The sequence below is a fragment of the Phyllobates terribilis genome, unplaced genomic scaffold (assembly GCF_046119375.1).
Source record: "Phyllobates terribilis strain yellow unplaced genomic scaffold, ASM4611937v1 Scaffold_11__3_contigs__length_659146591, whole genome shotgun sequence".
In the NCBI taxonomy this organism is placed as follows: domain Eukaryota; kingdom Metazoa; phylum Chordata; class Amphibia; order Anura; family Dendrobatidae; genus Phyllobates; species Phyllobates terribilis.
This window is the reverse complement of record NW_027362771.1, coordinates 25,138,704-25,164,252: the sequence shown is the minus strand read 5'-3', so window position 1 is coordinate 25,164,252 and position 25,549 is coordinate 25,138,704. Positions and strand designations below refer to the sequence as shown.

General features: G+C 44.2%; 1 protein-coding gene across 16 annotated transcripts in view; it reads right to left on the bottom strand.

Annotated features, from left to right (window-relative positions):
- The window catches only part of LOC141165497 (uncharacterized), a 441,251-nt gene that overhangs the window by 15,290 nt on the left and 400,412 nt on the right, over nucleotides 1-25,549 (bottom strand). For 9 of the 16 annotated variants that reach the window (XM_073651128.1, XM_073651133.1, XM_073651134.1 and 6 more), the window contains 4 exons: nucleotides 24,963-24,995; nucleotides 23,970-24,002; nucleotides 19,407-19,439; nucleotides 8,689-8,721 (listed from right to left, as the gene is read on the bottom strand). In XM_073651128.1, the coding sequence (XP_073507229.1) occupies nucleotides 8,689-8,721; nucleotides 19,407-19,439; nucleotides 23,970-24,002; nucleotides 24,963-24,995 (132 nt within the window). The remainder of the gene's footprint in view (nucleotides 1-8,688; nucleotides 8,722-19,406; nucleotides 19,440-23,969; nucleotides 24,003-24,962; nucleotides 24,996-25,549) is intronic. The other 7 variants (XM_073651137.1, XM_073651141.1, XM_073651142.1 and 4 more) reach the window with 3 other exon arrangements.

Here is a 25,549-nt window from a genome sequence, read left to right as displayed (position 1 = left end):
CGGTCAGAGTGAACCGCCGCTCCAGGGCAGACCGCTGAGGCTGGTGTTGTGGGTGCAGCAGAGCGTAGCATAACTCCCCACGGGAGGAGTATAGCCTCAGGGCAGTGTATGCGGAGGATGGGGGTGATGGTGCAGGGCAGCAGCAGTAACGACACGGAGTCAGTGATGCAGTCCAGGGCCTTTACTCACAGTTCTTATTATCCAGACCATGTCTGCAGGTAACGGCTGCCCACGTCGTACTGTGCTCACCAGGTGAGGGGCTCAGACAACTCCCAGATAACTTTGGAGCGCTTCACAGGACCCCCTTTGTGTGTCCTTTGTCTGGCCTTTCTTACCAACCCTTCTGTCCGGTTGCCTCGGGCCTCCTCTTGGTAAACTTGGCGCCAGTTTCCCTGACCCTATGTGGTGCCTTCCTAGCGGGTGTAGCGAGGGGCTGCGCCACATAAAATGTCACAGCTTCCTGTTTCTAGCTGAGGGTCGTTTCCTGCCTCCACTAGTTTCGGGGACCGGTCTCCCCCTTTGGCCTGACCCCTCCACGCAGGTGGATTCGGGCGTGCGGTGGCGACTCGTCCGTCCGCACCCCTGGGATCCCTTCGTTCCTCGTTCCTGGAGCCTTCTCCGCTCCTCTTCCTTCCTTCTCCCTCTTCCAGGCCTGGGCCTCTGTTACTAGGCCCGCCTCCGGAGCAGAGCTCATGCAGAGCCCCTGCTCTCTGCCACTTCTGCTCAGACTTCTCTGCACTGAACTAAGATAGTGCCCACCTTTTATACTCCCTTATCAATGCACCCAGGAACTGCTTCCTCCCTGCTCCTGCACTACAGGGTTCCCCTTCCTCAGTGTTCCCTCCCCCCACTCCAGCCAGGGACAGGGACTGTCGTGCCCATCTCAGGGGCATATTGGTCGCCCTGCCCCACGGCAATGTGGTGTAATGCATGCAGGTGTCGGGTCCTGATCCACACTACATCCTTACCTGAGAGTGAGATATCACACCTCTGGGTGAGGTGCAATACCTCTGTAGCAACCGAGCCCTCAGGGTGCTACAGTTCCATTTATCTTCAGCCTAGGTGATGTATTGCGATACAGGGCCGTGATTTTGGCTATAAAAGGGTCCCCTAGACCCCTACCCCAAGCTTTTTAAGAGAATCATATATGGCGTGCCAGGAGACTCTATGGAATGCTTTCTCAACATCCAACGAGAGTATCTAATTACAAATTTTTAACTGCATCTAGCCCAGGAAATACTTTGTGCCTAGTAGCAGGGTCTGCTAGTCAGCGGATTATCCTGGCTGTTAAGCAAGCTACACCACCTGTAGTTTGGACACTTCATTTTTTCAAAGGAAATGCTTCGGGACCACGGGATACTCAGTGAAGAGCATCAGGAGGCACCCCAAGGCATAGGGGCTCGGACTGGCAGTAGGATGCCTTGCGGTGGACAGCCGAGCTCGATCCTTATAAAAGCTTTTTAACTGCAGCAGCTTTAGTGGACGCTACTGGAGCTGGAATTACGTGGCTGCTGGCATGAGACTTGCCCTCCAATAGATCCTTGTAAATGGATTTAAAGTGTATTTATTCAAATTAGAGAGACAATTTAAATTAAAAAGCTTAGAGCTGCCTCCACCACAGGGGGGCTCGCTCGACCCACCAGCGGACAGGCACCAGTATTGGGAGAGGGGGGCTGGCCGTCAGGGTTCACCGCGGCTCTGGCACAAACCCGGCGACACGGAGGTGGCACGGGCAGGAGCGGACTGAACGTGTCGGCTTCTCACTTTTTGGGTTTTAGAAGGGCATGACATTCCTATATCTGTGTCTCCCCCTCCTTTTACTCCTCCACCTCTTTTCTTTTCGCATGACTATATGTACTTGTCAATTTTCCATGTGTTAGTTGTGTCTTCTGAGCAGTTTGTCAGCTTTTGGACACCTTTGAAGGTGTTTTCTATGTGTTTCTATGTGTTTTTGTTTGCCTGCCATTGGTTTTAACGGTGTTCGAAGGTGTTCGACGAACAGTTCGACGAACAGTTCGGCGAACACATGGGTGTTCGACGAACCGAACCGAACTCGAACACTACGGGGGTGGCTCAACACTAGTAGTAACATAAATTTAGCTGCTGTATATGTAATACACAAAAAAAAGTTCTGTGTTCCAAGTAAAACAGTGAATTGGAGGAGGTTTATCAAGCTATATGCTTCAGAATTCTGGTGTAATTTCCACCAAAAATGTCTTTTATGACTTGCACCATGTTTTTATATGTCTTAGAAATTATGTGCATCTTGTCTAACTAGGGGACATTACTTGAATTGGCAGAGATGGGGTGGTTTCTTTACAGAAAAAAAGTCAACTAATTGCTGGTATAAAAAAACAAAGCCTGTCAGCATAGGCAGATTATAATGAGGGCAATCTGGGCTTACGCCCGGGGCCCTAGGCTCTGGGGGGGCCATGAATTGCCCTCATTATAATTCGCAATTGCATGATGCTTGGCCCGCCCTGTCACATGACGTCACGCAGAGCCAGACCCCGCATACAAAGCACAGGTGCGTCTGTTCAAAAGCTGTGACTCACGCTCCGATTGTAGTCTGCAGAAGAGGAGCCGCTCCACGTACCTTCCTCTCCTGCCTGAGCTGAGTATCTGAACAAGCCGGCTTGTCCTGATCTTCTACAGACTGGCAGTGCTGTGGTTAGCTCCACCCCATGAGCAGCCCGATTGGTCCACACTGGACCCTGAGTCCTATTGAGCTGCTGCAGTAGAGATTGAGCCTGGCCGGACCAATCATCATCAGGCTCATATGTAAGTACTGCTTGAGCCAATATAGTGTTTTTTTATGAATTGCAGCATATACTGTTACTGTGGGAGAGGGGTGGATGTGAGGTGAAGAGAGGGAGCTGAATTGGGGTAGTGGGGGGGGGGCACTGGGGGCCTTGTGGTCTGAGATTATATGCAATTTCATGTCATAGCTGCTGTCTGGGGAGGGTGGAGATAGGGAGGTAGGGGCTTATTATATTTATAGCTTAGGTCTTATAATAATCCCCTGCCTGTTAGTATAATAAGCCCTCATACAGTAACTATGGCATGAGCTGCACTCTGTCTAAAGGGGTTGTCCGGTCTAAATCAACAAGTCTGCCGTGACTCTTTGTGGCTACAGACATGTGACTCCTTACATTGCGCACACTGTGAGGTTTCACCATTCCAACTGCGCGGCCTTCCGACTGCCAACATTCTTGTCGGAATGAGGCCAGGTGAATGCAAATCGCATATTTGAGGTCACATGATAACCCGCTTCCTGCACTGGAGAGTCCTGACAGTGTGAGGTGCATGCAGTGTGAGGATTCACAAGTCAGCGGTCTTATAGTCACCGCAGACTTGTAGCTTAAGACTAGACAATCCCTTTAATTGCTTCATAATGAGCAGCTTATTATTTGTTTAACATTATTAAAGGGGTTGTGTGGGTTTGGGATAAAAGTCTGCAGTCACTCTATGTGACTGCAGACTGGGAAACCATGATAGGGTGCGGTGCAACTGCCGTCATGAGTCCCCAGCATCACTTATGTGATTGGCTGATCATGTGACTACATGTTTGCTATTTGCACGTGTCGACTAGATATGTTTGGCTTCTCTCAATAGAAGAGAATTGAGACAAACCGAAAGAGTGTAGTCAACACAAGCAAATAGGAAACATGTGGTCACATGACCACCCAATCACATAAGTGATGCTAGGGACTCATGGGCCATTATTACTGTACATGCACACTGTAACTGTGCCCCTGCACTGACTGAAAGCCAGCTCTAAGCGCTCTTTCACATGTCAGTATCTCCGTACGTGTGGTGACAGTCTCCACGAGTACCGGAGACACTGACACACGTAGACACATTCAAATGAATGGGACTGTGCACACCTCAGTGTGTTTCCACGGACCATGTGTAAGTGTGCAAAACATGCTGACATGTTCATTCTTTGCACACCGCATGGGCCGCAAAACATCCCACACTGATGACATCCGTGTGACACGTACCAGTGCCTGGGAATCCTTGTGCAGTTAGCGTTGTTCCCAAGCGCCGGTTGCTGAACGCTGCCCTCATCATGGTTCCCTGCTGGTGCTGCGATCACCACGAGCAAGGGATGATGTCGACAAATGTGCTCAGCCCCCACTGTGTCCAGCAAGTGTAAAAGTAAGAATAAAATAATAAAAATCCGTATACTCACCTATCTGAAATTGAAAAAATCCACTGTCCAACGCTGTAATCCATCTGACCGACAGGCGACCGCACACACTAAGGAGCAGAGCACAATGACTTGCTGCAGCGTGCGGGACTCTGACCTGCCCTGAGCTCACTGAGTGACAGGACCGCTTGCTGAGCTCAGCGCAGGTCAGGGGTCTGCTCGCTGCAGCGAGTCATTCTGCTCTGCTCCTCAGTGTATGCGGTCGCCTGTCGGTCAGATGGATTACAGCGTGGAACAGGTGAGTAAAAGGATTTTTTTATTTTTTCTTATTTTAACACTTGCTGGACACAGTGGCAGCACAATGCAACTCTCAACATTGTCCTCTGCTGGTGATGATTGCAGCACAAGCAGGGGACAATGATGAGTGATGCCTCCAGCACCCCGCACTTGGGAACAGCACTAACTGTACCACTAATTCCCAGGCATCGGTACATATGATACTGATGCGGCATATGGGCAGCATACGGTTGCAACATGTATTCCACACAGGAACACACTGACTTGCATCTCTCCAGTACTGTTTTTCCAATACCGGTAATATACGGACATGTGAAAGAACCCTAATGCTGAGCGGCTGTCAGTGCCGGGGCGCAGTTACAGCCAGGATCTGTCTCTCGCAGTCGTGGGTGGAACTGAGCTCTGCCAGCCGTATACTGTATATATATATATATATATATATATATATATATATATATATATAGGTTTTCAGATAATATGTAATGAACATATATTATATATATATATGTATACATATGTATACAGTACTTCAACATCCCCATTGAACTTGCCAGCCTGCAGACTCAAAACTCTTTTTGCTCGCTTCATCCTTTGGCCTTACTCAGTGGTTCTCCACAGTCACCCGAATGAACAGACATAGTATGTAAACTATATGTTTACTATATGTAAATATATAAACTACCGACAACAACATGTCTCCGAAATTCAAAGCTAAAAATTTGGTATTTATTTGCAGAAAATGAGAAATCGTCAATAGAATAAAAAACAGTGCTTTCAGACTTCAAATAATGCAAAGAAAACAAGTTCTTATTCATTTAGAAACAACTCATGTTTTAACAATACTCAGGTTTTAACTCAGGAAGAGTTCAGAAATCAATATTTGGTGGAATAACCATGATTTTTAATCACAGCTTTCATGCGTCTTGGCATGCTTTCCACCAGTCTTTCACACTGGTTTTGGGTGACCTTATGCCGCTCCTGGCGCAAAAAGTTAAGCAATTCTTCTTTGTTTGATGGCTTGTGACTATCCATCTTCCTCTTGATTACATTCCAGAGGTTTAAAATGGGGTTCAGGTCTGGAGATTGGGCTGGCTATGACAGGGTCTTGATGTGGATGAAGGAGCACCACACATTGATTGACCTAGCTGTGTGGCATGGGGTATTGTCCTGCTGAAAAAAACAGTCCTCAGAGTTGGGGAACATTGCCTGAGCAGAAGGAAGCAAGTGTTTTTCAAGGATAACCTTGTATGCGTCTTGATTCATATGTCGTTCGCAAAGATTAACCTGCCCAATTCCAGCCTTGCTGAAGCATCCCCAGATCATCACCGATCCTCCACCAAATTTCACAGTGGGTGCAAAACACTGTGGCTTGTATGCCTCTCCAGGTCTCCGTCTAACCATTAGACAACCAGGTGTTGGGCAAAGCTGAAAATTAGACTCATCAGAGAAGATTACCTTACTCCAGTCCTCTATGTTCCAAACCTTATAGTATTTGGCAAACTTCAGCCTGACTCTCCTTTACTTCTCATTGATGAAAGGCTTTTTTTCTAGCTTTACATGACTTGAGGCCTGCCTCTAGGAGCTTTTTATGAACTGTTCTTGCCGTGCACTTCACCCCAGCTGCCATTTGCCATTGCTTTTGTAGGTCACTTGATGTCATCCTGTTTTTGCTGAGTGACATTCGAATAAGATGATGGTCATCCCGGTCAGTGGAGAGTCGCTTTCGCCCTCTGCCGGTCTGTAGCTTTGTTGTCCCCAATTTCTGCTGCTTAACCTCGTTGTAATGGACTGCCGTCTTCGAAATTTTAAGGATGGAGGCAACATGACGCTCACTGTATCCCTCTGCTAGTAAAGTCAGAATTGAGCCCTTCTTTTCCTCACTCAAGACTTTTCCTTTCAACTCCTTTGGCATGGTTAAAAGTTATTTTTTCATTCAAATTACTTTTGGGCTATTCCTAGCACTTGTTTTGCCATCCAGTTTGCAAGAGTGTTGTGAAGACCACAGCAGTGTTTTTTATACTTTCCCTCATTACGTAAGATTTGGTTCAGGTGATCATCTAATCAGAAGCACATTAAGTAGAATGAGGTGTACTTTGGTTGGAATTCAATTGACACTGGAATGGCCATCCAGCCGTCAGACATGTAGAGATGGTGATTTTTAGAAAATTGTGCAGTGGTCTCTTAATTTTTGCCAGAGCTGTATATATGCAGTATATATATATATATATATATATATATATGTATATATATATATATATATATATATATATATGTATATATATAATAGATGCTCATTATATATTATCTGATCACCTATAGAGGATGCCTGGTCAGTTAGAGTAGTGGTCGGGCTACATAGGGGCGGTCGGCGAGGAGCGGGAGCGCCATACCGAAAACCTAGGGTGCCGACCTCCGCTGTCAGGAAAGGAATTGTGAAGGGCAAAGCTCGTCCCTGTCTCCCCTCATTTCTGCTCTTTTTTTAAATCACTGTTTTTCTGTGCAAATGTGTGTACATTTCTGTCTTTATGTATTGGGGTTTTAAATTAACTAATTAAAAGAAATAATGTTTTAAGGTCTTTTTTTGTTATGGTTTACAAGAATAAGGGCCCCCATAGTTTGATCGCTTTATTTGTTAATTGAGGGGGTATGTGGGGGCTCATGCTGTATATAGGGGGATGTCAGCATACTTAATTGTGCTCAAAATTAAGTCATACAATTAATATCAAAAAATCATTATAATTAATATTGAGCAAAATTAATTTCAGCCTATTCGTTCAGCCTCCACAACAGTCAAAGTTTCTCCTGTGGCTGTTTGGGAAAATTAATCTCCCACCCCTGCTCTATTATATATAATGCTGTGTTATGCATAGTGCTGTGTTATGTATAGAGCTGTACACAAGGGAAAAATTTGCACAGTGCGCTATGCACGCCACTATCTATGTCATTTTCCATCTACATATGTGCACCAGAGCACCTGTGTGTTACATGACCTATCATATGATCTATCAAAGGGGATCATATGACATGTCACGTGACACATCGGGTACATGGGGGGGCCCAAGCCTTCTAAACTGCCCGGGGCCCTGACTACTCTTAATCCACCTCTGCCTCTCAGTAACACTACCACTTTCAGGTAGAGTTAATATGTGATAGAGCTGCGTAAAACACTAATCTGGCATCATTCACTCAGCTACTGCACCTTTTAATGATATGCAAATTGTTTGCACTTGCAGTATACATCTCCTTTTAGCTTTTCATTGTCAGTGACCTCCATTTCTTGATTGACAGCAGACACAGAAGCGCTGCTGCATAAAGTCACCTCTGTTCTCCACTGTCAATCAACTAGCAGAGGATGGCACCACCGGGGAGAAGTGAACAAAAGGCATAAACTACAAGTGCACTGATCATCAGTGCACTGAAACTCAATTTGCATATGTAAAAAAAGGTGAATTTCTGCACATCTGTGCAGCTAATAACATAAGAATAGGTATATTTCATAGTGTTTTTCACTGACCTAGCGCATAGCTAATGTTACTGACACGTTCACTTTGCGCCAGATTTATTAGAGAGTATAAACTACCATAGTAAATCTTGCACTTACTGACTTTCCATTGTATGACAAATAGACTGTATTAATAAATATTCCCCAATGCATGTAAAAAACACAAGATCTACCAAGTAATATCAGATTACTGAAAGCATTCAACCTCTCTAGATTGTAAATATGACCTCTCTTACTGCATATAAAAAAGGGTGCAGCATTTAAATATGATCCACGCTTATATATCATTTCTACGATAAGCGTCTTCATGTCTATGCAAATCTAGGAAAATTATTAACATAATAAAGGCACATGTTACTAGAAGTAGAAAAATAGCAAGGAAATAATGGCTCCTCTCACAATAGCAGTGTATGGCTGGCTATTTTAGGTACCACAGAATGACGGTATTTTTTTTGCAAGTGCCATGCGTGTGTACTTTATTCATAGGAAAACCCCTTTAAGAAAGAATAGGATCTTAAGTGTTGATATTCCTGTGTAAATGTATCTTTAGTGTGCACTCTCTTACAATTAGACGGGAGTGATAAATATGCCCCATTGTGTTATGCCTATTGCAGAACATGACACTGCCTGAATACCCGTGTCTCCCTCTACTCTTTCAGGCCTTGGACTAAATCTAACACAGATGATTATGATAGACATTTTCTATTCTCAATTTGTAGAATTTGAAGAAACTAACCTTTTTGGAAGAATCATCTTCTTTGGAATATTTCTACAACCAAACATGTACACATGTAGATTTGTGCAAATAGTAGAATACATATTTCTACCACCTTCCAAAAATCACGTAAAAAAATTCTGTGTGACCATATTGTTTGTGCTTGTTCACATTGGCTGGATATGCTGTGCAATGTAAGGAAAAGTCTACTGTGAATCCATAGTGGATACCGCAGTAATATCTGCACAATTTATGTCCCGTGTAGTGTTGAGCCACCCCCGTAGTGTTCGAGTTCGGTTCGGTTCGTCGAACACCTTCGAACACCGTTAAAACCAATGGCAGGCAAACAAAAACACATAGAAACACATAGAAAACACCTTCAAAGGTGTCCAAAAGCTGACAAACTGCTCAGAAGACACAACTAACACACGGAAAAGTGACAAGTACATATAGTCATGCGAAAAGAAAAGAGGTGGAGGAGTAAAAGGAGGGGAAGACACAGATATAGCCATGTCATGCCCTTCTAAAATCCAAAAAGTGAGAAGCCGACACGTTCAGTCCGCTCCTGCCCGTGCCACCTCCGTGTCGCCGGGTTTGTGCCAGAGCCGCGGTGAACCCTGACGGCCAGCCCCCCTCTCCCAATACTGGTGCCTGTCCGCTGGTGGGTCGAGCGAGCCCCCCTGTGGTGGAGGCAGCTCTAAGCTTTTTAATTTAAATTGTCTCTCTAATTTGAATGAATACACTTTAAATCCATTTACAAGGATCTATTGGAGGGCAAGTCTCATGCCAGCAGCCGCGTAATTCCAGCTCCAGTAGCGTCCACTAAAGCTGCTGCAGTTAAAAAGCTTTTATAAGGATCGAGCTCGGCTGTCCACCGCAAGGCATCCTACTGCCAGTCCCAGCCCCTATGCCTTGGGGTGCCTCCTGATGCTCTTCACTGAGTGTCCCGAAGCATTTCCTTTGAAAAAATTAAGTGTCCAAACTACAGGTGGGGTAGCTTGCTTAACAGCCGGGATAATCCGCTGACTAGCAGACACTGCTACTAGGCACAAAGTATTTCCTGGGCTAGATGCAGTTAAAAATTTGTAATTAGATACTCTCGTTGGATGCTGAGAAAGCATTCCATAGAGTCTCCTGGCACGCCATATATGATTCTCTTAAAAAGCTTGGGGTAGGGGTCTAGGGGACCCTTTTATAGCCAAAATCACGGCCCTGTGTCACAATACGTCGCCTAGGCTGAAGATAAATGGAACTGTAGCACCCTGAGGGCTCGGTTGCTACAGAGGTATTGCACCTCACCCAGAGGTGTGATATCTCACTCTCAGGTAAGGATGGAGTGTGGATCAGGACCCAACACCTGCATGCATTACACCACATTGCCGTGGGGCAGGGCGACCAATATGCCTCTGAGATGGGCACGACAGTCCCTGTCCCTGGCTGGAGTGGGGGGAGGGAACACTGAGGAAGGGGAACCCTGTAGTGCAGGAGCAGGGAGGAAGCAGTTCCTGGGTGCATTGAGAAGGGAGTATAAAAGGTGGGCACCATCTTAGTTCAGTGCAGAGAAGACTGAGCAGAAGTGGCAGGGAGCAGGGGCTCTGCATGAGCTCTGCTCCGGAGGCGGGCCTAGTAACAGAGGCCCAGGCCTGGAAGAGGGAGAAGGAAGGAAGAGGAGCGGAGAAGGCTCCAGGAACGAGTAATGAAGGGATCCCAGGGGTGCGGACGGGCGAGTCGCCACCGCACGCCCGAATCCACCTGCGTGGAGGGGTCAGGCCAAAGGGGGAGACCGGTCCCCGAAACTAGTGGAGGCAGGAAACGACCCTCAGCTAGAAACCGGAGGCTGTGACATTTTATGTGGCGCCGCCCCTCGCTACACCCGCTAGGAAGGCACCACATAGGGTCAGGGAAACTGGCACCAAGTTTACCAAGAGGAGGCCCGAGGCAGCCGGACAGAAGGGTTGGTAAGAAAGGCCAGACAAAGGACACACAAAGGGGGTCCTGTGAAGCGATCCAAAGTTATCTGGGAGTTGTCTGAGCCCCTCACCTGGTGAGCACAGTACGACGTGGGCAGCCGTTACCTGCAGAAGTGGTCTGGATAATAAGAACTGTGAGTAAAAGCCCTGGACTGCATCACTGACTCCGTGTCGTTACTGCTGCTGCCCTGCACCATCACTCCCATCCTCCGCATACACTGCCCTGAGGCTACACTCCTCCCGTGGGGAGTTATGCTACACTCTGCTGCACCCACAACACCAGCCTCAGCGGTCTGTCCTGCAGCGGCGGTTCACTCTGACCGCAATCCACGGGTGGCGTAGTCGGACATGTAAACATCAAAACCACATAAATAGTTCCGCCACTGGTTTGACCACCCTGTGCCACGGAACCAGGTCGCCGCCACGAAGACTACAACCACCAGCATCCACCAAAAAGGGTCCGGCTCCGGGTGTCCCAAGGCCCAGGGGGTGCATCAGAACATTTTCATCACCTTTCACAATCACCAATGGGACAAGGCAGGGATGTCCTCTGTCCCCTCTCTTATACATCCTAGTGACGGAGCACCTGCTCTCATCAATTCGCCATAAACCCAATATTAGTTGGATTGAGGTGGGAGGCACCGAGTACAAGTGCTCTCTATTTGCTGATGATGTCCTAGTATATATCACTCAATCACATATATCCATCCATGCTGTTATGGCTGAAATAGATCACTTTGTTACATGGTCAAATTTTAAAATCAATGCAGCGAAGTCTGAGGCCCTCGATGTCTCCCTCCCCAAATCCATATAGGATTCCATCCAGTCCAACTTTCCCTTTGCCTGGCCCTCACAGGGTATCAAATACTTAGGAATTCCTTTTCATAGAGACCTCTCCCATCTATGTTATCTTAATTTTGGGCCCTTTATTGAACAACTCCATACAGACCACGGTTGGCAAGTTAGAACTGAAAGATTCACTACGTGAACCACTGGTGTTTTGTGGAAAAGCACATGTACACTGTGTTCCAAATTATTATGCAAAAAGTGTTTAGGAGTGATAAGGGAAGAATTTGTTTGTTTGTCAGTTAAACTCATTGATGGTGATGTGTGTCAGGGCTCTTTATATCACTGTAAGCAATTGCAGACACCTGTGCTAATTAGTTTGGCAGGTGTGTCCAATGAAAGGCAAGACTACTTAAGAAGGCTGTCTCACATTATTAAGCAGCCTACATTTTCTGCCAAAATGGGAAAGAAAAAGGATGTGTCGGCTGCTGAGAAGCAACAAATTGTGGAGTGTTTAGGTCAAGGCATGACTACAATCAACATTGTGCGATGATCAGGATGAAGTGTCTTGGCAATCAAGAAGTATGTAGCTGATTCACAGTACACACGTGTGCGTGCTGATAAGGGCAAATTGAGGACTCTTTCCTACAGGCAATTACGTCAGGTTAAAAGAGCAGCGGCAAAAAAGCCTTGTCATAGCAGCAGACAAGTTTTTGAAGCTGCTGGTGCCTCCAGCATCCCCCGAACAACAAGATGCAGGGTCCTTCAGAGGTTTGCAGCTGTGCATACGCCATCCTGTCGACCTCCTCTATCCACTTCACACAAGCAGAAACGGCTCCAGTGGGCCAAACATTACATGAAGACTGATTTCAAAACTGTTTTGTTCACGGATGAGTGCCGTACAGCGCTCGATGGTCCAGATGGATGGAGTGGAGGATGGCTGGTTGATGGACACCCCACGCAAACACGGCTACAGCGCCAACAAGGAGGAGGTGGAGTAATGTTTTGGGCTGGAATCATGGGGAGAGAGATTGTCGGCCCCTTTAGGATCCCTGAAGGCGCTAAAGATGAACTCCATAATGTATGTGGATTTTCTCAAACAGCACTTCCTGCCATGGTTCAAGAAGAAGAACCGTGTATTTCACAGCAAGATCATTTTTTTGCATGATAATGCACCATCTCATGCTGCACATAAAACATCTGCATCTCTGGCTGATATGGGCATAAAAGGGGACAAACTTATGGTGTGACCCCCATGCTCCCCTGACCTCTACCCCATTCAGAACCTCTGGAGCATCATCAAAAGGAGTGTCTATGATGGCGGGAGGCAGTTCACATCTAAGCAACAGCTCTGGGAGGGTATTCTGTCCTCATGCAAAACAATTGAAGCAGAAACCATCCAAAACCTGACAAATTCAATGGACGAGAGAGTTCAGAAGCTCCTTTCGAACAAGGGGTCCTATGTGAAAATGTAACATCACCTAGAATAAAGTTTTGAGTTGAAAACTGTTTGATTTCAGTTTCTGATAACCTGCTAATGCTTATAATTTCAAAAATGACCATTTTTTTGGTCTTTATTAAAATGAAAAGGTTGATCGAAAAGTTTGGGGGATCTAAGAGTGTGGCAACCCAGTAGTCATGATTACCTCGAATTCTGACAATATGAGGGTCATGTTGCAGGTAGTGCAGCAAGAAGGCACTTATGTGTCTTGCGCATCTCGGAGCCCCAAAATTATTTTCCGAGCTAGATGCAGCTAAAAATTATTATTAATTTTAAATCTGGTGTAGCTTAGTATAGATGGCCTAATAGGATCAGTGCTGCACACTGCTACAAAGCCCAAATTATTTTCCAGTCAAGATACAGATAAACATGATTAGTAATTTTAAATCTTGCGGAGCTTATTATAGATGGCCTAATAGAATCAGTGCTGCACACTTCTACAAAGCCCAAATTATTTTCCAGCCAAGATACAGATAAACATGATTAGTAATTTGAAAGCTTAAAACGGTTGGTAGGGTGATTTTAACCAATCATCAAGCTTTTACTCTCCCCAGGATGACACAGGGGTAGAAAAGTCGTTTCGGATCCATGATTTGTTCATCTTTATGAACGTGAGTCTGTCTACATTATCAGTGGAGAGCCGCGTGCGCTTATCTGTCAGCACACCACCAGCAGCGCTGAACACACGTTCAGACAGAACGCTGGCTGCGGGGCATGACAAGATCTCCAAGGCGTAAGTGGCTAGCTCCGGCCATTTATCCAGATTGGAAGCCCAAAAAGAGCAAGGGTCCAGTGACACAGTCATGGCTTCAATGTTTACTTGGAGATACTCCTGTACCATCGTCTCTAGGCGTTGACTATGTGTCAGACTTCTTGTCTCCTGTGGCCTTGCAAAGGTTGGTCTAAAAAAGTGGTGAAATGATTCCGCAAAATTGATGTTACCAGCAGATACTGTGGTTCTGTTACGGTTTGAGTGCTGAACACTTGACGGTCCCACGGTTGGCAAGTTGGAACTGTGAGATTCACTACGTGCACCACTGGTGTTTTGTGGAAAAGCACATGTAAGATTCTGCAACAGTCTCTGCTGATACTCCTGCATGCGTGCATCCCTTTCTATGGCAGGAATAATTTCTGCAAATTTACTTTTGCACCGGGGATCTAACAGTGTGGCAACCCAGTAGTCAGGATTATTTCTAATTCTCACAATTCGAGGGTCATGTTGCAGGTAGTGCAGCAAGAAGGCACTCATGTGTGTTGCGCATCCAGGAGCACCAAGTCCCTGTTGTGTGGGTGGCGAGGTAACAATCATGCTTCCTTCCTCTGTCCTCTCCCCCCAACTTCGCACAACAGAAATGTGATCAAGGTCTCCCTCATCTGATGAGTCTTCCATCAGTTCGTCCTCCACTTCTTCCTGGGCTCCTGCACCTTCCTCACTAGTTTGGCTGCTACCATGCGCCCTGGTAAAACCATCTCCCCCACCCTCACATGCCTGCCGCCTTGGTGCTGCCGACCGTCTGGACCTTGCAGATGTTAGCCCTTCCGCATACAACTCCTCCTCCTCTACTTCCTCCACTTCCTCTTGTGCCACCACCTGACTCCGAATTCTGTTTAACATGTGCTCCAGCATGTAAATCACCGGAATAGTCATGCTGATAATGGCATCGTCAGCACTAAACATCTTCGTCGCCATTTCAAAACTGTGCAGAGGGGTGCATAGGTCCCTGATCTGAGACCACTCCTCCAGCGTGATTTGCCCCACCTCTGGATCTCATTGGTCCAGGCTATACATCAGAACGTATTGCACCAGGGCTTGTCGGTGCTGCCACAGTCGCTGCAACATGTGCAGAGTTGAATTCCACCGGGTAGGCACATCGCATTTTAGCCGGTGAAGTGGCAGGCCCAACGACTTCTGTAGAGATGTAAGTCGCTGAGCTGCGGGATGCGAACGGCGGAAGTGAGCACACAGCGACCGTGCCCTCTGCAGAAGGCCATCTAGTCTGGGATAGTGGGCTAAAAATTGCTGGACAACCAGGTTCAACACGTGAGCCATACAAGGCACGTGTGTGACATTGCCCCCGCGAAGGGCCGCACCCAGGTTTGCAGCATTGTCGCGCACGGCCTTCCCTGGTTTCAGGTCCAGTGGAGACAACCATTCATGAAATTGGTTCTCCAAAGCTGACCACAACTCCTCAGCTGTGTGACTCACATTTCCCAGACATTTCAAAGTAAAAACCGCCTGATGACGTTGAGCCCTACTGCCAGCATAGTAAGGAGGTGTGCAGGATCCCTTCTGTGCAGTTAGAAAGCTTGTGGCATGACCAGACAGGCTTTGGGTGCAGGTGGAAGACCGAGAGGAGGTTGAGGAGGCAGAAGCAGTGGAGGAACTTTGACATAAAGAGGATTGACGCACAACTCGTGGGGACGGCAAGACTTGGACAGCAGCCCCTTGTCCTGCTGTCACCATAGTTACCCAGTGCCCAGTCAGCGACATGTAACGCCCCTGTCCATGCATACTCGTCCAAGTGTCTGTGGTGAAATGCACCCTGTCACACACAGAGTTTCTCAAAGAAGCGGTGATGTTGTGTGCGACATGCTGGTGGAGCGCAGGCACACCTTTCTTTGAGAAGTAGTGCCGACTGGGCATCTGGTACTGGGGCACTGCGACGGACATAAGGTCTCGAAAATCCTCTGTGTCCACCAGGCGGAAAGGCAGCATTTCTGTAGCCAAGAGCTTGCAGATGGTGAAATTCAACCTCTTAGCTTTCTCATGGCTAGGAGGAAATGGTCTTTTACTTGTCCACATCTGAGGGACCGAGGGCTGGCTATTGTGCTTAGACGGGGTTGATAAGGGTGTCCCCGGCAAACTGCCGGTCTGTGAGGAAGATGCAGGCGGACATGTTAGGTTGCCTTGATCCAAAGGTGGTGCTATCGATGTCGGACAGCGCTCAACACCAGCTGGTGTTACCACCTCCAAAGAAAATGATGACCTGCCAATCACGCTGGCTGTTGCGGGTAAAGAGGTGGCAGGTCTGCGCCCCAAAACAGATGTGACTGCTGTCCCCCCAGTCACAGAGGATGAAGAGGCCGCGGATGCACAAGATATGGATGACGGTGGTTGGCCCGGCCGGCTAGGCCGCATTGTAGCACACTAAGCTTCCCACTGCAACTTATGCTTCATGTCCATGTGCCGGTTCATGCATGAAGTACTCAAACTATGTATTTTTTGGCCTCTACTTAGCTTTTGCTGACAAATGTTACAGATAACATGAGTTGGGTCATCTTTATCGATCTGAAAAAATGCCCAGGCTATGCAAGGCTTAGCACCCATGCGACCTGAAGAGCCACCACGACTTGTGGTGAGAGGCAGAGTTGTGTTTGAGGATGCAGTTGTTGACGTGCTTCCAGTACTACATCTCTGTCCAGGAAGGCGCAACCTGACCTCGTCGTCACTAGCATCTTCCTCCACCTCCTCTGCTGACCTCATCTCTTGGCTGACTGTGGGTTGACAGTAAGTGGGATCTCCAACCTCATCATCATCACCCTGTGCGTTATCACACCCGTCGTCCTCAGAGCCAACCTGTTCCTGCCCTGACAAAAAACTAAAGTTGTCGCTCCAATCAGGTATTTGAGTCTCATCATCGTCTTCCTCATTGTCTCCACCAACAGGAGTTACAGTTTGGGAATGAGGGTCTACATTATGGTCAGAACCTTCTGCGTCTGGTCCTGGATCCGACTCATAAAGATTCTGGGCATCAGTGCAGATCATTTCCTCGTCTGGATTCACAGAAGTGCTGGAGTCGACCTCTGATTCCCAGGCTATAGTATGAGTAAACAGCTCTGCAGACTCAACCATCTGTTCTGCCTCATACTCAGACGGGCAGCTGGAGATTTGGGAGCTGTGAGGAAGCAAGTGCGATTGGGGTGACACCTTTGAGGACTGGAGTATTTGTGATGTTGAAGTTGATGTGGAGGAGAGCCCACTTAAAGGAGCACTTGATATCCGTTGAAGCACCTGCTGTTTTTGTGCCTCATCTGGAATTTGTAGCGATTGGCGTGGCCGTAAGAAAGGGATCTTATCACATTGTCCGCTAAAAGAAGTAGACATTTTAGTTTGGCTGGAAGATGGTCTTTCTTCTGCAGATGTTACTGTTGCTTTAACACCTACCCCACGGACACAACCTTTTTTCCCCTTCCAAACACGCCTATTCCCCTTTCCACCAGCAGCAGGCCTTTTTCCACTCATTTTGGTGGTTAACTAATTCACAACTCTGGAGTTGTTTGCACAAAAAAACAATGGATGGGAACCGAGCAGAGCTGAGTGGCCAAACTGTGGTATTAGGCCAAAACTATTGGCTGAGTTAGATGCAGAAAAAAATTATATTCAATTTGCAACCTGATGGAGGTCAGAATAGATGGACTAATAGAACAAGTCCCACACACAGCTAGAAGCCCAAATATTTTTTCAGAGGTAGATGCAGAAAAAAATTGTATTCAGTTTGCAACCTGATGGAGGTCAGTATAGATGGACTAATAGAACAAGTCCTACACACAGCTAGAAGCCCAAATATTTTTTCAGAGGTAGATGCAGAAAAAAAATATATTCAGTTTGCAACCTGATGGAGGTCAGTATAGATGGACTAATAGAGAAAGTCCCACACACTGCTAGAAGGCCAAATATTTTTTCAGAGCTAGATGCAGACAAAAAATTATTTTTAATTTGCAACCTGATGGAGGTCAGTATAGATGGACTAATAGAGAAAGTCCCACACACTGCTAGAAGGCCAAATATTTTTTCAGAGCTAGATGCAGAAATAAATTATTTTTAATTTGCAACCTGATGGAGGTCAGTATAGATGGACTAATAGAGAAAGTCCCACACACTGCTAGAAGGCCAAATATTTTTTCAGAGCTAGATGCAGAAAAAAATTATATTCAGTTTGCAACCTGATGGAGGTCAGTATAGATGGACTAATAGAACAAGTCCCACACACAGCTAGAAGCCCAAATATTTTTTCAGAGGTAGATGCAGATAAAAATTATTTTTAATTTGCAACCTGATGGAGGTCAGTATAGATGGACTAATAGAGAAAGTCCCACACACTGCTAGAAGGCCAAATATTTTTTCAGAGCTAGATGCAGACAAAAAATTATTTTGAATTTGCAGCGTGATGGAGGTCAGTATAGATGGACTAATAGAACAAGTCCCACACACTGCTAGAAGGCCAAATATTTTTTCAGAGCTAGATGCAGAAAAAAATTATATTCAATTTGCAACCTGATGGAGGTCAGTATAGATGGACTAATAGAATGATACTATGCCCAAAAGATTTTACTTCACTAGGTGCAGTAAAAAAATTGGTATTCTATACACAGGTGGTATATCTTGCAACACAGATAGGCTACTCCACTGACTAACACACTCTGCAATAGGCCAAAAAGGATGAGCTTTGCTAGATTCAGCCAAATGCTGTGAAAAAAACATGCACAGCACTGGCACAGACCTGCCTGGCAAAAACTGATAGGAACTGATGTAACCTAGTCCTGAAAAGGACTGCAATTACAATTAGTCTTTACTCCCACAATCTATCTATTTAAGAGCACAGACCTCCCTGATAAAAGTCGTAGGAAATGCTGTAACCTAGTCCTTAAAAGGACTGCAATCACAACTATTCCCTACTCCCAAGCTATCTGTAGATTTGTGCGAAAATTGGCTTTAAATTAACAAGGTATAGCGCACACAGCAACAGCGGTGCCGTCTAACACGCAGCTGCAGCAGTGAGAAAATGGTGGCGTCGGGGAAAATGGCTTGGTCTTATAGGGCAAGGACATGTGACATACACTGCCAATGACACATGCCCTTGCTTGTGTGAAAAAAAGCACTTCGCTCCATGTGTGCGCTGCTGATAGGCTGACAGATTGCACCTCCCCACTGTAAATGCGGGAAAGAGAAAAAAAAATGGAGATCTTCATTATTCCTGCAGAGATCCATCCCCTGCCCCTCCCCCCACCCCGCTGTACACTCAAACTGCGTATTAACATTAATTTTCATCATTACTGAGAAAAAATCCAGTTATGATTTTGGTGCACGAACAGTTATCGAACATAACCTCGAACAGCCAAATTTTTCTCAAATCGTGCGTGTTCGCCGATCGGCTCTAACACCGCCCAAAACAGCTCGAATTTGAGAATGGCGAACAGTTCGAGTCGAACAACGCTCATCTCTAATCCCGTGTAAAAAGAACTTAACCTTGTGATGCTACTGTAGACCATGATGACTCTCTTAGAATCCAAGTGTCATCAATAAATATCTCTTTCAAATAAAGTATTGGGTATTGACAAAATGTACAATTGGTGGAGAAAGGTTTAACTTGATGGACCTAGGTCTTTTTTCAACCTATGTAATTATATGTAACTACGTAACACAGATGATTTTGTCAGACATCTATTTTCACGCACAATAATGTGTGTCTGTAGAAACTAACCTCTTTAGAAGATTCATCTTCTTTGGAATATTTCTACAAAACATGGAGTTTATATGTGTAAAATTGTACAAGTAACAGAATACACATTAGAATAATTCATTTAGATTTTATATATTTCCACACTTTACTTTGTGATGTTGCTGATCATTCTCCTTGAGTCCAAGTGTCATCAAAATCTGTTTCGCACCCTGCACTATGTATAACCCAAATGAATTTGACAAACATCTATTTTCATGTACACTAATGTGTGTTTGTAGAAATTAACCTCTTTAGAAAAGGTGCGGTGTAATTTCACCATCATCCTTGTTTTAAGTACCTCTTGAGCCATGTAAGGTATACAATACAATCTGTATTGACTTATATTATTATGCGGGTAGCTTATCCTTAATACTAATATTATATTTACTTATGCTATTACTTTTTTTGTATTATATTGATTACAACTACTTTTTTACTACTAGTACAGCAAGGTTTCCACTATGGTTTTACTTTTGCTATGGTGATATCTGCCATTTTTTCATTACCTGTGGTGTACTTTTTCTTCTTTCCTTATTTTGTTATTATTGTGTGCGTTTAATATATTAATAATAAAGATTTTGATTTTATTGGCTTGCATTTGTTCCATTTTTGATGTTTCATTTTGCCATTTACGGTAGGCCTGGGCAAAGTGCGGCCCGGGGGCCACATCCGGCCTTGTGGCTGTCCCCGTCTGACCAGCAGACCGAGACAGCCGTGGGCTGAATACAGTGACTCACTGGCCGCACCGTGCCCTCCCCCACCTGTCCGTCTGCGCTGCTGCCGCCCTCTGTTGTTGCACCGCAACCCACTGACAGCGGTGACTGCATTGGTGGAAGATGGCGCCGCCGGCCCTTTCTTCCACTAATCAGCGAGTGAAACAGCTGACGTGATGACGTCATGTCATCACTGGAGACAGGAGCAGAGGAACAGCGCCGGGGCAACGGGAACAGGAACAAGAGTCCATAAATGTAAATATCTCAACTTTAAACCATAACCCCATGGAAAACTAATAATTGTTTCAGAAAAGGTCAACCCAAAATGAGAAAATCTAAGACTAAAGATAAATAACTAAAAAACTAATACAGATCAAGTCAGACATAGCTACTAGAGGTTCTAAATTGCTTTTTACGTTGAAGAATGGAGCTTTATTTGGACCTTGTATGATACACAGTGTATCAGAAAATATAATGGAGACACCTCTAGCCAGTAAATTAGTACATCTGCTCCAGTAATACTGAGGCCAGAGAAATGATTGTGCTGATTGGATAGATCTGTCAGCCAATCACGTGCCCCAGATAAGTATTAAGGCATTTTGTGTGGGGTTTCAAGCCCAAGAAAGACCAATGTATATTGAAATTATTGAAATCTGGCCCTGTACATGAAAGGACCACGGTGTTTGATTTATATGGAATTTGTCGAGCAAACAATATTAAATATTTTGGGGTTTATTATACACCAACCTCAGAAGATATTTTGTCTTTTAATTTTATTCAAGAATAAAACAATAAATCATACTTTACTTGTAAATACTTGTATAAAAGTGTGTGTTTATTATGTATTCTGGGGGTTAATAGGATAGTGAAGGGGTTAATGCCAACATCCAAGTGGCAGAGGTGTAAACCGAAACTCGTGAGCAGCAATGCAAAATCACATGTTGCGCAATGCAATGAGTAAAGTCTACTGTAAATCCATAGAAATCGCAGTAACAACCGTACAACTTGTGTCCTATGTGAAAAAAACTTTACTTTGTGATGCTACTGTAGACAATGATGACTCTCCTTGAATCCAAGTGGCATCAATGTCTCTTTCACACCCTGCACTAGGTATAACACTGATCAAGAAACGACATCTGCATGAGCGCAGTACCTCGCAGCTTAAAGTTAGCACCATGGCATTAAACCTACAAGTTGTTGATAGACTTGAAGAGGTTGTTGACTTCTGGTTGTCCTCTAATCCCTTCTTAATAGTTCCACTCGGCAGAACAAAAAAAAAACTAAATTTGCCTCAAATCTCAATACTGGGAAGCTTCAAATTGATCAGAAAGTATATCACTTAGAATTTGAGAGACAGACATGTTGTTTCAGTATGATCCAATTATCCAGTTAGTTTGGAGATAAAATCCAACTCTGGTGTGCAAACTGCCAGTCCTGCGCCCAGCTGTGCTCCATTGGGACCCTCTGCTCTTTTTTTTTTTTTTTGCCACCCTCGCAAATTGAATCTTAATGTTTTAGAATTCACATGAAATTTCAGGAAATTCGACTTAAAGTTGATCCTCCACAGATCGATCCACTGATCTCTAATACTTACCTCCCAGGCCGGTCTTCCAATGACTGTGCTGTTCTGCCCTGTGATCTTGTAACATATGTCACAAGACTATTACAGCAAATTAGCAGTCACTGATTGGCTGCAGACTTCACTATTTCATCAAAGTGGTCACGTGACATTGTTTATGCCATGTAACCACTGAGAGACACATCGCAGATATTTGAGAACTGACGCCAGTCTAGGAGATAAGTATTAATGTTTCTACTTTGAGCTGCAGTGTGATGATATCAATAAGGGGTTATCTTTAGACAATCCACTTAATATAGTACAAAAAATTTCTGGGATTCTCTATTGTACCCTATTTATAAGAAAAATTTTAGAAGGTTTTTCATGCCATGTTCCATGGTATTCAATAATGAAACTTTTTCCTCAAAAATCATTGCGAGAATATCTCCACGACTTGGTCAGACGTTAATTTTGCGGTAAATCACAAGCTTTCCATAAGAATATTAAGTCACAGTAATTATTTAACTACATTAGATTCCCATGCGCTATTTAGATGGTCAAGCTGAAAATAATCAAAGCAACCCACTGACCTGTTTCGTATTTTGATGATATGCAAATTATTTGCACTTGCAGTCTATGTCTCCTCTATGCTTTTTATGGTCAGTGCCCCCAAGTTCTTGGCTGACAGACAGATTCTGTCAGTGAAAAAAGTTGCTCATCAGCACTGCCCCATTGAATAACATTGGTCCGAGTGATATCTGATAAAAAAATCAGATAGTACTCGTCAATATAAACATTGGTGTGAGCGAGCCATTAGACACTTTCTCTCTCTTGTTCAACAATACGTCATAGCTTGATTGAAAGGGCTGTGGCCTTTTGGAATAAAAGTGTGTCCTAATGTGCAATACCGTGCACCAAAAAATAGACCACAATTTTACACAAATATTTGGAACAGAATTAGCTGACAAATAGGTGATTTAGACTTAGACGCCACTGTTTCTTTCTGTGAGGTAAAACATGTTTTTAAACAGGTAGTGAAATGTTTTTCCTTGCAGAATGCAGCAACTACGATCCTTTGCTGTCCTGTCTGTATATTCTCTTTCATGTCCTCCCCTGTCCAGGAGCTGTGGTATGATCAGACCATGTTCCTCTATGGTCAGACACAGCCATTACACAGTACACAGCAGGGGCACATGTATAAGATTATCTCAGAACAGGAACATTTTTTTTGCATTTAGTTCCAATTGTGGAACTTATTTTTATTTCAAGCTCTATTAATTAAGATGTACTTTGTTCATAGGAAAACCACTTTAAGAAAGAATAGCATCTTAAGTGTAAATATTTCAGTGTAAATGCATCTTTAGTCTTGCCAAGTCAACAAAGGAGTGGCTCAAAAACAAGCACAGTAAGGTCATGGAGTGTCTCCAGACCTTAATACCATAGAAAACTTATGGAGGGAGTTGAAGCTCTGAGTTGCAAAGCGACAGCCTCAAAATCTTAATGATTTAGAGATGATCTGCAAAGAGGAGTGGACCAAAATGCCTCCCAACATGTGCACAACCCTCATCATCAACCACAAAAAACATCTGACTGCTGCGCTTGCTGACCAGGGTTTTGCCACCAAGTATTAAGTGTTGTTTGCCAGAGGGATCAAATACTTATTTTTCACTGCAAAATGCAAAAAAATTATCTAATTTATACAATGTGATTTTCTTGATTTTTTTTGCCTATTCTATCTCTCAATGTTAAAAATTAACCTACCCTTAAAATTATAGACTGTTCATGTCTTTGTCAGCGGGTAAACTTACAAAAACAGTAATGGATCAATTAATTATTTCCTTCACTGTAAATCTTAACCTCGCCTATGTGATACTGTCTGCTGAGCCACATATCTAATCCTATCCTATCCTATGTGATACTGTCTGCTGAGCCATGTATCTAATCCTTTCCGGTGTGGTGCGCTCTGCTGAGCTGTGTACCTCATCCCCTCATGTGGTATTGCCTTCTGAGCCATGTATCTAATCCTCTCCTGTGTGATACTCTCTGCTGAGCTGTGTACCTAACCCTCTTTTGTGTGATACCGTTTGCTGAACTGTGATTTTTAGAAATGACAATAATCTGTCACTTAATATTATTGTTGCAATTTTGTACTATGAAGGTACAAATATGACATTGCTGTGTATCCACCGTTGTCTGTTATACCACTGTGTTTGATTTATAGGGAGGTTGCCGAGCAAACAATATGCAGTATTTCGGGTTTTATCATATACCAACCTGATTAGAAGATTCTTTGTCGTTTGATTTTTTCTGGAATAAAACAGTAAATTATACTTTAGTTGTAAATACTTGTATAGGCATGTGTGTTATTTAAGGATTCAAGGGGTTAATAGGATAGTGAAAGGGTTAAAGCCAACATCCTAAGTGGTAAAGTTGTAACTCGAAACTTGTGTGCTGCAATGAAAAGTGCAAATCATCTCTTCAGAGAGGAAGAGGACTAGAACTCTAGTGCCACCTACAGGAAGTAGCAATCCTAAAAGTCTATAGTGACCCTTTAACGAGCCTTATCACATGATTTAGGATATAAGCCAGAACCATAAACTCAATTTGCAGCACTATGTTTCAGGGTACCGCCCCTCGTCAGTGCAAAGTGTGAGTTCTGGTTTGGCTGGGAGAGAGGCGTCAGGCTGGTATCTAAGGGGTAACATTTCTCCTTGCAGAGAGTGACACAATCCCAAAAGTCACTATTGACTTTTAGGATTGCTACTTCGCATAGGTGGAACTAGAGTTCTAGTCCTCTTCCTCTCTGAAGAGACAATTTGCATATGTCCCAGAGGAGCATTGCGGCTTTAAAAGCCTCCTCACTGTGACATGCTTAACATGTCACTCTCCGCAAGGAGAAATGTTACTTCTTAGATAGCAATGCTAAATCACATGGGTTGGATACGCAATGCAATGAGTAAAGTCCGCTGTAAATCCATAGATACCGCAGTAACATCTGCAGAATTTGTGTCCTATGTGAAAATAGCTTTACTTTGTGAAGCTACTGTAGACCATGATGACTCTCTTAGAATCCAAGTGTCATCAATAAATATCTCTTTCAAACAAAGAATTGGGTATTGACAAAATGTACAATTGGTGGACTAAGGTTTAACTTGATGGACCTACGTCTCTTTTCAACCTATGTAATTATATGTAACTGTGTAACGCAGATGATTTTAACAGACTTCTATTTTCATGTACAAATAATGTGTGTCTGTAGAAACTAACCTCTTTAAAAGATTCATCTTCTTTGGAATATTTCTACAAAACATGGAGTTTAAATGTGTAAAATTGTACAAGTAACAGAATACACATTAGAATAATTCATTTAGATTTTATATATTTCCACAGTGATTTAAAGTGCAATGAATACAATTTTAGCTGTTAAGAATATTCAGTGTTCCAGCGCCAAAGTGTTTCCATGTCACTGGTTAAGCGATTAAAAATGCTATGCTGCTAAAATTCCTATGCTCTAAGGAAACTATTTAAATGCAGATAAAAGCAAATATTGCTAAGTGAAAAAATTGAATGCTGACCTCATAATCATTTGATAAGCCGTCCCTGTCCAACTAACATTTAATGCCAATTATTCAAATCATCGGCTGGCTATATAGCTTTTTTGCGTGGCTCATAGAAAGGACATATAAAAGGGCATATAGACATGGATTGTCTTTTTTCAGAAGACAATTATAAGATCAGATATTCTACAAGGTTTTACTTCCAGTGTATGCATAAAATTCATGCAATGGATGCAATGAGTGGTAGCTGGAGGTTATTGCAACATAAAAGTACTTCTGGGGCAATAGTAATATAGT